General features: G+C 38.1%; 1 protein-coding gene across 1 annotated transcript in view; it reads right to left on the bottom strand.

Annotated features, from left to right (window-relative positions):
- LOC119573644 (transmembrane protein 245-like) overlaps window positions 1-12,988 on the bottom strand; it is a 30,034-nt gene extending 17,046 nt beyond the window's left edge. Inside the window, exons 1-10 of the mRNA XM_037920823.1 lie at window positions 12,898-12,988; window positions 7,863-8,054; window positions 7,241-7,425; window positions 6,901-7,075; window positions 6,380-6,500; window positions 5,295-5,402; window positions 4,392-4,486; window positions 3,726-4,040; window positions 1,023-1,175; window positions 1-9 (exon numbers count right to left, since the gene is read on the bottom strand). The exon at window positions 1-9 is cut by the window's left edge and continues 89 nt beyond it. Of these exons, the coding sequence (XP_037776751.1) occupies window positions 1-9; window positions 1,023-1,175; window positions 3,726-4,040; window positions 4,392-4,486; window positions 5,295-5,402; window positions 6,380-6,500; window positions 6,901-7,075; window positions 7,241-7,425; window positions 7,863-8,030 (1,329 nt within the window). The 5' untranslated portion in view covers window positions 8,031-8,054; window positions 12,898-12,988. The remainder of the gene's footprint in view (window positions 10-1,022; window positions 1,176-3,725; window positions 4,041-4,391; window positions 4,487-5,294; window positions 5,403-6,379; window positions 6,501-6,900; window positions 7,076-7,240; window positions 7,426-7,862; window positions 8,055-12,897) is intronic.
- Window positions 12,989-13,557: the final 569 nt, after the last annotated feature.

Here is a 13,557-nt window from a genome sequence, read left to right as displayed (position 1 = left end):
CAACACACCCTGGTCAACGAGAGGATAACTGTAGAGTTGACATTTCTCCTATGTCTACAAATATAAAGTATATCATATCTTGTCTAACAATAATGTACATGCATATATATATATATATATATATATATATATATATATATATATATATATATATATATATATATATATATATATATATATATATATATGAGGTAAGGGAGGGAAGAAGAAAGGAAGGGAGGAGAGAGCGGGATAGGGGAAGAAGAGGGGGAGGGGGAGGGAGAGAGTGGGGAGGATGAGGATGAGGAGAGGGGGGAGAGGGAGAGGGAGAGGGAGAGGGAGAGGGAGAAGGAGAGGGAGAGAGAAAGAGAGAGAGAGAGAGAGAGAGAGAGAGAGAGAGAGAGAAGAGAAAAGAAAGAGAAGAGAAAGAGAAAGAAGAAGAGAGAGAGAGAGAGAGAAGAGAGAGAGAAGAGAGAGAAGAGAAGAGAGAAGAGAAGAGAGAGAGAGAAGAGGAGAGAGAGAGAGAGAGAGTGAGAGAAAGATAGAGAGAGAGAGAGGAGAGAAGAGAAGAGAAGAGAGAGAGAAAGAGAAAGAAAGAGAGAAGAGAAGAGGAGAGAGAGAGAGAAAGGAGAGAGAGAGAAAGAAAGAGAGAGAGAGAAGAAATGGAGAAAGAGAGAGAAAGAAGGAGAGAGAGAGAAAGAAATGGAGAGAGAGAAAGAAATGGAGAGAGAGAGAGAAAGAAATGGAGAGAGAGAGAGAAAGAAATGGAGAGAGAGAGAAAGAAATGGAGAGAGAGAGAAAGAAATGGAGAGAGGGAGGAAGATTGTGGTGAAGAAAGGGAGTGAGTGAGGAAGACAGAGAGGAAGAAATGGATAATGGGAGGTGGAGGGAGAGAAATAGGGTGGGAGGTAGGTAGAGAGAAGAAGAAAGGAGAGGACAGTGATGGGTGGGCAGGCACCCTCAAAGACAAAAGTAGCAAAGACAGAGATAATGTCCACATCAGACACAAACAAATAAAAACATTAATTGTATATCACACTCACCTTCAGATACATGTTGCTGCCATTATCTTCTTCACCTGGGCGTTCATCGGGACTTACCAGCCCATGGGTAGGCAGCGCACGTGATGGCACATTTCCACTCAGCAGGTGTCGTGGCCGTGGCGTCTCCATCAGTGGTGTCCGGTAAGGATCATCCTGAAATGCCATGATACTTGAGGTTTTGAAGGGAGAGGAATTCATAAGCACATTTCACATACAACCACACACATGTCTCTGAAAATGTTGTGCTTTGGTTTTATTATGTACATGACAAATCAAAAGGACATAAGAAACACAATCAAATATGAAAATAAGCAAAAGGTGTGGCGCTAAGAACTTGATAGCCGAAAAGACACAGCCTAGTATTTATGACTAGGTTAGAATCACACATGCACTATTACTTAGACTAAGAACAATTGTGACTCCATCTACAGTTATGTATTAGATAGAGAGGAAAATTGTATAGTGAGAAAAGTAAGTTATTCACCAGTATAATCCATAAATCATAATCATAAGAGTATGAATATTGCAGTTTCTTCTTTCTCAGAGATGGAGAGATGGAGAGATGGAGAGATGGGGGAGAGAGAGAGAGAGAGAGAGAGAGAGAGAGAGAGAGAGAGAGAGAGAGAGAGAGAGAGAGAGAGAGAGAGAGAGAGAGAGAGAGAGAGAGAGAGAGAGAGAGAGAGAGAGAGAGAGAGAGAGAGAAAACCATGCATGAAAAGGCAGCTGCACAATCTATACCTGCATTTATATAATTATGACAAAGTCAAAAAGAAAAACTTTTAGGCCTTTAATCTATTACCACAAAATAGGTGCGAGATAAAAGGTACAAGGCAAACACCAAAAAATAGCCACTAAATCACCTTGAAAACATAACAAAATCAGTATAATACCAATATGCAACAGATCAATAGAAAATACAAGATGGAATAGGAAAAAGAGGAAAGTAGATAAAACAAAAACAGAGTTACTGTTAGTGTAAAGATACACTTTGACAGATAGTGATACTTGGCTGAATGCAATAAATCAATATCATCAAACTGTAAATGATTCTCATCACCATTTTGTTATTCATCAAATCATCATTACTATCATCCATCTGTCAACCAATAAATCACTACATTTATTGGTTGACTAGATTAAAAACAAGAAAAAAAGTATAGATAAAGATTTCTCATAAAGTTTATCTCTTACTCAAGTTAGTTTATTTGATTAAATGGTTTAGACAGGTTCTAATGTCCCTACATGTTTTAGAACAACAACAGTTAAAATAACAGCATAAGTCACTTTAAGGGTCAATTTTCCAAAGAATGTTTGAAAAACATTGTAAATCTGGTAAATGACCTAAAACATTGTCCAGATTCTCTGCTTACACAGGCAGCTTCTGGAAGGCATATGATAAGTTCTTGGAAAAAAAAACATGGTATTTGACAAAGAATTTTGTCCCTGGTAAAGAGGGGCCTAGTCACACATATGCTAACAATAATTTGTTCCATCTTATTCATAATCTATACATATATTTTTTATCTATTATTATTTTGTGAGGTTGGTATGCAAATTTGGGCTCTTTCTGGCAACTACCCACAGATGTGAAGAGAGACCGAGACTCAATTGCACACACCAGCAAGTGTAAAGAACCATATATATCAGGAACAAAAACAATAAAATAAAAAAAACTTGGGAGGGGGAAAAAGTGTTCCTTAAAAATGTGTACAGACAAAGACGAAGGGGGGAGAGAACCATGTTCTTAAGCCTAATAAATGTATACAGTATCTGACAGTACATAAGACAACCCTCCCCCCAAAAAGGCTAAAAATTCACATTGAAGGAGGGGGGAGTGAGGGAGGGAAGGAGTAGGAGGGGGAGGGAGAGTGGGAGGGAGGGAAGGAGAGTAGGAGGGGGAGGGAGAGAAAGAGGGAGGGAGAGAGGAAGGGAGGGAGAGGGAGAGGGAGAGGGAGAGGGAGATTGAGATTGAGAGGGAGAGAGAGAGAGAGAGAAAGGGGAAAAGTCAAAACTATGCAGCTAGAGACAAACAAATGACACAGATAAATGTTTAAAGTAAAAAAGTAAATCCCTTAAAAGTTAACACATATTCTACATTATTCCCAAACATCAAATAAGTTGGAATATTTCCAGGAATTCAAAGACAAACCTTGAACCATTCTATGGTGGAGGTAATCCTTCAGCTTCAGCAATGATACTTATATGACATGCAAGCTACTATACAGCAAGTACTCACTAATCCTGTTGCTATCCTGAGGAGAGAGATCTACTGCGTGATTACACTTAGGATGCACGAAACCAAAAGTCTACCTATATCAAAGGCCTTACCTGATAAGGGGTATACATTTGAGAAACAGCCAAAGGGGAATCTTTAGAAACACTTGACAGGTGACGTATTGGGATGGCACGGGCACTGTTTCTAACTTCTACCCAACCTGATCCCCCACTTCCTGTAACAAAGACTGGCACCATCCTTTCTGCACTGGGCAGATAGTGTGGTGTCAGCCATCTGGGAACTGAGGTATTTGCATTTCCACTATTAGTACGCTGACGACTGGGTGATCTGGGAGGTGTATTAATAACCTTCAAGTGGTGCTTATTGATCAAAGGAGTAGGTCCCAGGTCAGGGTGCTCTTGGTTAGGGTAGGGACTGGATGGTTGTGAATCAAGTCTCATGTTGCTGGACACTGGGGTCTGACTTACAGCATGTGGCTTCTGCCCAGTCGCCTGGTGCATCTTCTCTTCTTGCTTCGGTGAGAGCAACGCAGAGACATCCTCCTTCAGCAGCTGAGTTTGGTCCCCATTGTCCAAGTCTGATGTGGATTCTTGCTGTGTTTCCTTATCCAGGTCATTATCAGTAGCTCCCTCATCAGTCTCAGCAGCAGATGTGGTGGTTACTTCCGGGATTGATGAGAGCCGAGAGGGAGACTCCTTGTTGCCTATATCCTCTACACTGTCCTCCTCAGTAACAGGTGAAAGTGAACCACCTGTTCCTATACCTTCCATTTCTCTTTTCTCCTGCGATACATCAAAATTTAACAACAATAACAATAATAACTGCAATAGAACAGAAACATCTGCAGCAATAAAACATATCTAATTCCTAATTCCACAGCAAAATATGTACCATATGCAAAAGCAAGTAAAATATCAAGAAATTACTTCCTTTTTTTCTTTATTTACTTTTGAAACTGACCTAGCACAATTACTGTCTATTTGGTAGGAATGCAAACAGTGTAGTTATCAAAATGAACAAATAAATAAATGAATATATAAAATAAAAACTAAGAAAAAAGAAATGCTAGCAACAACAACTCAACATAAAAGACCAAAGTGAAATTAGCCCCTGAATCAGGTGTTCCCCCTTACCTTCTCTTGCCCTTCATAAGTCACAGTCTCCATTGCAGATGCATTGCCTAAACACACTAACAACGCTGCCTCTATAATGCTAGCATCATCACCTTCTGTCAAAAGGTTTGGATAATTAGAAAAAATCTGATATACAAAAATATATATCAATTTACACAATAAAATGGGAAATACAGAACATATCAAATCATAAAACTATTAACAGTTTCAATTCACATTACTACTATATGCCTGGCAAACCATTCAAGTATTATTGGGCCCAAAGAAAGAACGAAAAGGAGAAGGAAGGGAAGGGAAGGGAAGGGAAGGGAAGGGAAGGGAAGGGAAGGGAAGGGAAGGGAAGGGAAGGGAAGGGAAGGGAAGGGAAGGGAAGGGAAGGGAAGGGAAGGGAAGGGAAGGGAAGGGAAGGGAAGGGAAGGGAAGGGAAGGGAAGGGAAGGGAAGGGAAGGGAAGGGAAGGGAAGGAAAAGAAAAGAAACGAAACGAAACGAAACGGAAAGAAAAGAGAAGAAGAGAAAAGAAGCGAAAAGAAACGAAAAGAAAAAGAAAAAAAAAAAAATTATATATATATATATATATATATATATATATATATATATATACATACATATATATATATATATATATATATACATATATATATATATATATATATATATGTATATATGTATATATGTATATATATATATATATATATATATATATATATATATATATATATATATATATATATATATATATATATATATATATATATATATCAATCAGAGCAGAAAAATAAGAAAAGAGAATGAAGAAAAAAAAAAAAAAAAGAAGGAAAGATAGAAAAACAAGTATGATGAAGAACAAATAGTGAAATCCACAGGAAATTCATATGCAATTCAAAACTGAAAACTAGACTTACTAGCGGCCTTATTAGCAGAAAACACGTCCATGATTTCAGTCACTAGACCAGCCACAAGCAGAAGACACAGAATAATAAAGACTGGAACACTCCCTGCTGGCCACAACCCTAGATTCAAAGGAAACACCCTTGCTTTCACTTGTTTCTGTTTCTGGATTTCATCAAGTAAGATGAAATTTGTATATTATATACTTTAACCAATAATAATGATGTATGGTTATAATAACCATAATAACAATAAGGATATTCACATTAGAAATATAATAAATAAATAAATAAATAAATAAATAAATAAATAAATAAATATATATATATATATATATATATATATATATATATATATATATATATATATATATATATATATATATATAAACATATATATATGTCCACACACGCACACGCACACACATATATCTATTAAATCAAAGTGATAATGATAATAATGTTAATAATAATAATAACAATAATAATAATGACAACAACAGCTATAATAATGATGATGATGATGATGATGATAACAACAACAATTATAAAAGGCAATACTGATATTGATAATGATGATAAGTGACAATAATGTTAATAGAAATAAAAACAAAAATAATAAATATTACCAAAAGATGATGATGATAATTATAACAATAATATAAATACTACTAATAATAATAACAAAAGTAATAATATTAGGAACTAATAATAATAATAACAATAGTAGTAGTAGTATTACTACTACTACTACTACTAATAATAATAATAATAACAATAACATTCCCAGCAATGATAACAAAAATAATAACCAGAAAAATAAGAATGATGATGATAATAATAATAATATTTAAAATAGTAACAACAGCAGCAATAACAACAACAATAGTAATAATAATTGTGACAATACTATCAATAACAACAACAACAACAATAATAATAACAATTATTATCATTATTATAATAACACTACTACTACTACTACTACTATTCCTATCAAATTAATAGCATATATTTTTCCATAATAACAATGATAATTACAATAACAATACTGTACATACAATCATAGAAAAGAATATAATGTCATGCTTCAACTTTACCAGACATTCCAGCTGCTGCCATGACCCACACTGCCAGACTCATGCGACCTAAGACATCTCTAGTTGCTGAAGACCAGAAGAATATCACAGCCACAAGGTATCCAAAGATTACTGTCAAAACCTACAACAAAAACAATATAATAATAATAGATCTCTTTCCTTCAGACATATAATTATTAATAACACAATGATTTTGAGTACTATCAATATGTTTTTGTAATATATTATTTTCCCTTTGGCTACTGCTTCTTAAAATGTATTATGGAAAATCAATTAACTGTGCTCTAATATTACCATATATGTATACTAATTTTTAAATCATAATTGTGAGAGGACATGAATAACTAAGAAAATATCGCAATTAAATTTACACTTAGGGGATGGTGCAAATGTTACTTCACATGCCTTTCATACATCCCTAGTAAGATGTCTCATACCAAGTTCAATTCATACAAAACTGTTCAATAAGACATTATTAAAAAAAAAAGAAAGAAAGAAAAAGAAAATTAAAGTATACTCACAACATATCCATTATATGTCACCACTGACACAATAACTGTGATCACTGACATGGTAGCTGAACAAAGAGTGTAGGCAAGAGTGGATAGGAATGTGGGGGTGTGATGGATTATGATGTAAAACAGTGGTAAGATAACTGTAACCGTCACAACACTCCGCACATGCCGCACAACAAATCTGTTGAATACATGTTCTGTATTAATTGCTATCCAAGTTTGATCTTTAACAAACTTAACATTTTGCATTTGTGTTGGTGTCACCATGCACATTACATATTTAAGTAACAGTGAAAAAGATTTATAGTTCTTTCCATGCAATAGATATAGATTTAAATACACAAACCTGCCAACAACTTCAGATGTAGTGTCAAGAAAATGTAATGGAAGCAGAGCCACAGACACTGACAGAAGACTATGTGACGCCCTCACGTCTAAAAGCCAGTTTTGAGTCCACCGTGTTAATGCATCTTTGGCTGGATGTAGTAGTGAACCAATCAAAACTGCCCATAGCAATGGCTGCACAAAAGGCTATAAAAACAAAAACAAAGAAAATAAAGATTATATCTTAATCAAAGGATTTTGGGATGATATAATCCACAATATGATTTTACATTTTCCAATTTTCATACTTTGTATGATTTTTCACATTCCCTCAAAATGGAGGAAGAAAAATACATGATCCCATATTGATGGGGATATTATCACTCTATACATGTCTAATCTAAATTGTATAACAAATATATACACTGACAAAAATTCATACATATTATATTATCACTGATGGGATTCTATTCAATAATGTTAAGTATTATTTTTCCAACTTCTTAAACTGTAAATGAATTATATTTTTTATATTTACATATCAAATATACAAATCAAATATCAGCTGATTTAGTTTAGAAAGATAACAAGCTTAAAATATAAATTTAAGAAATTATTAAAAGAAATAAAAAATTTAAACGAACCTCAAATATTTTGTAAACGGACCAAGCAGCTGCAGCAGCTGCCCCAACAAAGATGACTGCAGCAACATTATAAAAGGCATTGCGTAGTGCTTGATCATACCCTTGAGGTACAAACTGCCTCCACACTTGCTCTAAAGGAGAGCGGACGTTCTCTCCGTACAATGACATTTTCCTTCTATGCTACCATCTCACCTGGAATGATAAGGCAGAGTATAATTAACAATTACAAGTCTTTCAACTGAAAATAAGACTTAAATACTCATTATGTACTGTGGTTTTTATAACTAAGCAATTAACAGATATGTTCTGAATGTGGAAATATTTAGACCAGCTGGATAATCTAGCCCATGAAATATAAGTACATGCTATGAAAACAGATGCTAACCTTCTTGAAAGTTTTTACCTGCTTTTAATAGAAATATCATTCCCAAGAATTTTTAAGTAGAAACATCGATTCCAAAATGAACAGTTTGAAACTGCTGGTCCTGAAACATTTGAGTCTGAGGAATTTTGCATTTGGTATAGCACTGATATATCAAAATGAGGCTTCCATGATGAAAAAGAAATGGTGTTGCTAAAATAATGACATCTACAATAATTTTCTCCAGTTTTCTTGCAAAAACTGAAAATAGAGAAGTTATTTAGAATAAAAATTTAATACCAGCAGCAGCTACTTCAACTTTCATCTTCAGAGATGAAGTTTGATGTGATGTTTGGAAAAGAGCATCTATCAGGAAAAACAAATCCTGGAAATTAAATTCCCCAACAGACAAAAAGTAATGAAAGCTCCCTCAACCCACTCACCTGACATCTCACCATGTCAGGTGTGGTTGAGTGTGCTCTAATTTGTGCACATTAAATAGTTGTTTATTTGTTTGGCCTTGGCTGTAGACTGAAGACAAGCAGTCAGTCAAAGGTAGGCTTGATGTCTTGGGGGAATGGGATGTGTTGGGAGGGAGTGGGAGGAAGGGGTGTAGGGAGAACATAAGTAGGAGGATGGACGTTCCTTTGAGTTTAGCAGGAATGGGAGCAGAGAGGTAGGGGGATGGATGAAGTGTAGGCATTTTATCTTGGGTCATAATTAGTTTTCAATGTCTTCGAGAATTTCTGAAGTGGAGTTGGTGTGGGAGGTCTGAAAAACAAAGGTTTTCTTATGATGGGGAGAAGAGGGGACAGACATTTGAGGGGTGGATGGAGAGACTGATTTAGGAGAGGATACAGTAAGAGAAGATGGGGTGGAACTTTTAGTATGTCTTGTAAGGTAGTTGGGTGATGAGGAAGAAGGGTAGTTACTGGGGAAGTAGAGACTGAAGTATCTGGAACAGATTTAGAATGGCAAAAGAATCTGACTGGGAGAGGGGGAGGGTAGAAGTGGGTTGAGGAAGAAATACTGGTGGAGATGAAGAAACATCTTGGGAAGGAGGTGGGTGGAGTGAAGGGTGAGTAGAAAGTAAGAGAAAAACCTCATCAACACAGGAGCCACCACAACTGGCACATGTGTGTGATTGTGCAGAGCAATTTGATTGACCAGGTTGGGCACATAGAGAGTATCAGGCTGTGGAGTGGCAGTTTTTGGCAAGGTGGCCTAGATGCCAACAATTCTGACACTGACAAGGGGGGAGGCTGATATGGTCAGACAGGGAGGGAATCTCCATCAATATAACATTAAGTGGGAGATCAAGTCTACAGAAAGTAATCTTGGCAACAGTGGTGAAGGAATTACAGAGGCCTCTTAGGGGAATGGTATAGCACTGTACTGATACTGCATCCTAGTCCATGAGGCAGGCAAGATCTTCTCTACAATCTGACCAATCCTTGTTATAGACAGGGCAGTTTGTTAGGAAGATGGAGACTATAGTAGATGATTATTGTGTATCTACTATTTGGGCTACTGGTGTCTTATCTCTTTGGGGAGTGTTTGTTGTGGGTTTGAGTGCCCACAGGTATGGTTGAGTGCTGAAGGTGAAGTCAGAGATCAATGGGGGGGGCCAGTAGGCTCCCCAGTCGGCTGCTGCTGTTGTCTTGTTCTGCTGGAGGATTGGGGAATGCTGATCTTGGTTCTGGATTCTGCAGCTTAAGTACATGAGCACTGTGTATGCGCGCAGAGAATGAGTGGAGCCCACTGTCCAATGAGCGCGGACATGGGTTTGGACCTGATGTGATCCAACCTGAGAAACAATGCTGTACTTCAAGTTGCGGGGTCGTGCTGCTACAGGTACTCCCCCTCCATAGAGTGAGCAAAGCGAGTGAGCGAAATACCATGATGTGTCACTCCGAGGTCACCAGTATAGTAGATGGTACTTGGGCATCTACTATTTGAGCAACTGGAGTCTTATCTCTTTGGGAAGGGTTTGTTGTGGGTATGAGTGCCCACAGGTATGGCTGGGTGCTGAAGGTGAAGTCAGAGATCAAAGGGGGAGCTGGCAGGCTCCCAAGTCAATTGACTGGGCAGTCCTTGTGTTGCTGCTGCTGTTGTCGTGTTCTGCTGGAGGACTGGGGAATGCTGATCTCGGTTTGGATTCTACGGCTTAAGTACAAGGGCACTGTGTAAGTATGCAGGGAACAAGGGGAGCCCAATGTCCAATGAGCACGGACATGGCAGTGGACCTGATGTGACCCAACCTGGGAAACTATGCCTAACTTCAGGTTGCAGGGTTGTGCTGCTACAGACAGTTCTAGTACAAGTAATGAGGGAGGGATGAGGCTAGGCAGAAATGGATTTGCCAGTGAAGTCAGTTAGGATAATGCTTTAGCTTGGGATTTGGATGTAACTGTGACAAGGCAAGAGTGATGAGGGTGACTGTTGAAGGAAACTTTGTCTACTTATTTTTGGAGTCATTCATGGAACAGGAGAGTAAGGGGCTACAGAGAGGATCACACACAAAAAAAAGTCCCATTTGGCTGGGCTAAACAAAATATTCAAAAGGTTTGCAGAAGTGGGGGTAGTAGAAGGGCAGGGACATGTAGAAGAGCGAATAATCTTGAGAGAGGTAGCGTGGAAAGGTGGACAATAAGGCTGTAGAGTAGTAATAAGAGTGGGGGGTTAGTAGATTAAGAAAATTGTGGGGGTGGAGGAGGTAAAGTAGAGGATGGTGGGAAAAGAGGAAGGTTTTCTTGAGGTTGAGTAATGACCTGGGTGAATGATCTGGACTTGACTAAGGGTTTAACCCAATGCCGCCGGGTGGTTTCCCGATACAAAGGCCCTCCTTCCTGGTCTGTATTTGTAGTGGTCCTTGCCCTGCCACTGGGCAATTGTGTCACCACCATAGTGGGCACAGCATGATCGTGCATGCTCCTGGAAAATGGGACCGGCACACCATGGCACATATACACGTCACCTGGAATATAGTCCAGGAGTACCATGGCATTTACGTACATTTACGGTGGCGAAGGGTTAATTGGTGTTGTGGAGGGGGTCGTTGTTGCAGCATTCAGAGTCATGGTTAAAGGAGAGCCTGGGGTCAGGGAAATGGAAGAATTTAAATCTGTGGGCTAGCTGAAAAGGGGCAAGCCTCAGAGCCCTTAATAAGGGTGCAAAATTTTCATTAATGGCCATAGTAAACCTGGAGTATATTGAGGAGAGAAAAGTCCTCCCCTTGAGCAGTAACGGCTAAGTAACTAAACAGGAAAATACTGTGCAGATGGTTCTCCTAAGCTGTTCATGACTGGAACAAAATCAGTTTTTAATCCTTTCAACACAGCTCTCACACCTTAGGAAGTAGACAGTAGAAGGAATTGGAGGGGGAGGGGGGGAAACAACTACAGAAAGGGGCAGAAGAAAAGTCTGTCTCCTATGTCCCCCTAATTCAACAACAAGCATGAAACTGGGGGAAGGAGATCTGCTGCAACTCAGAACATAGAGAGAAGGTTTACTTTTAATTCCTGCACTTCTAATTCACCCATTGAAGAGCATGCTGTGTTGGCCACCTGGGACATGGTTTGGTGTGGCACTGGGGGATCCTGCTGTATGTGGGTTTACACCATAAACAAAGGCAGTTTCATGAGGCTTGTTGTTTGAGGCTTTCTGAAGTTTAACTTTCTAGGCTGTTGTATCATGATGATATAAATATTTAATGAATTGATTCTGGTATAATATTTATACTGATGAAGCACCAGGGAGGTTTATTGTCAAACTCTCTCCTGCCTGATTAAATGTGGAGGATGTTTCTTGATTTTCTTGCTCTTGCGCCTTTAGGTACAGTGGCAATCTATATAATACCCAATGTAGGTCAATAATTTGTAAGAAAGCCATATATTACACATTTCAACTTTATTACTAGACAGAAATAAACTATGTTTTAAATGATTGATGTCCCCACCCCACCTGAAATCTCCAATGGTCCATGCGTTTCCTAAGCCTGTTGCATGGGGAGGGTCGTGGGTTATTTACTTCGAAACTAAAGATTTGCACTGAAAATTAAATTTGGATATAATGTTCTAATCACACCAAACTACATGAGAAATTATAATTCTTGTGTGTCAAGGTTGTGTTATCAATTATCTAACATTTGTTTCCACCTGTGGCTAAACTCAGAAGTAAAAGTGAATGCTCACATGTGCACCAATTACTCGGCTATAACTTATCAATACAAACAGTAGTCTTTCTATAAAAGTGAAATCAATCTTTTGTCATTATTTCAAGGTTCTACTACAATCTGACAATCAAAATTTACATAACAAGAATTTAGAATAATACACCCTTACCTGGCCAAATCTCCCACCTTCACCTGGAGTTTACTAACAGCTGATTCAGTAACTCCCTGTACTTTGAATACAATCCTGCCTAGAAGCAACAATGTACTGGCAAAGAAGTGTTTTAGAAGCACGTTAGATAACTTTACTGCAAAAACTCATTCTATAAATAAAGAAAATGAATGACGTCAAGGCACTAAGAGGCCAAGGAAAGATGGGCGTGTTTTCACCATACTTTTTCTCTATAACTAAGAAATAATATACAGCAACGAACTACATCCGTATTCACTAACACTATGTCAATTCTACAAACACATTATACGCCAAGAAGGACTTAAATTACCTTTAAAAATAAATTAAACCGAGTGGTTTATTTTTTGCGTTACATTCACTAACCAAAACATTCACGTAGTGTTTACTTGAACGTGACTTCCCGCGGGATTTCAGGGAATTCAAAAGGTTTTCACCAAAAGGAATGAAACAGCAATATATATATATATATATATATATATATATATATATATATATATATATTACATATATATATCACACATAAATTTAGTAATATGGGTCTTTTAAGCGTGTGGTAACTTGGTAACTGTGCGCGCGCGCGCGCACAAAACACACACACACACACACACACACACACACACACACACACACACACACACACACACACAACACACACACACACACACACACACACACACACACACACACACACACACACACACACACACACACCTTGGCAGCAAAGAGGTATAATCGAGGTCGCTTCGAGGTATCACGAGCAGCAACGCGCTCTCTTCCGGTCTCTTGTGGTCGCTAGGCATTTTGCGACTGCTAGCTTCGGCCTAAAACACTAGCAGATTTTGTGGGAGTCAAGCGACCGGATGTGCACTCGCAACGCGGTCGCAGCGCAATTGCTACGCGGTAAGAAACGCAAACCTAGCGGGTCACTGAGCGATTCGTGAGAGTCGTGCGAGTGAGCGATGGAAATCTA

Source organism: Penaeus monodon, chromosome 1 (assembly GCF_015228065.2).
Source record: "Penaeus monodon isolate SGIC_2016 chromosome 1, NSTDA_Pmon_1, whole genome shotgun sequence".
Lineage (NCBI taxonomy): Eukaryota > Metazoa > Arthropoda > Malacostraca > Decapoda > Penaeidae > Penaeus > Penaeus monodon.
The sequence above is the reverse complement of the archived record's forward strand: the minus strand, read 5'-3'. Positions and strand labels throughout refer to the sequence as shown.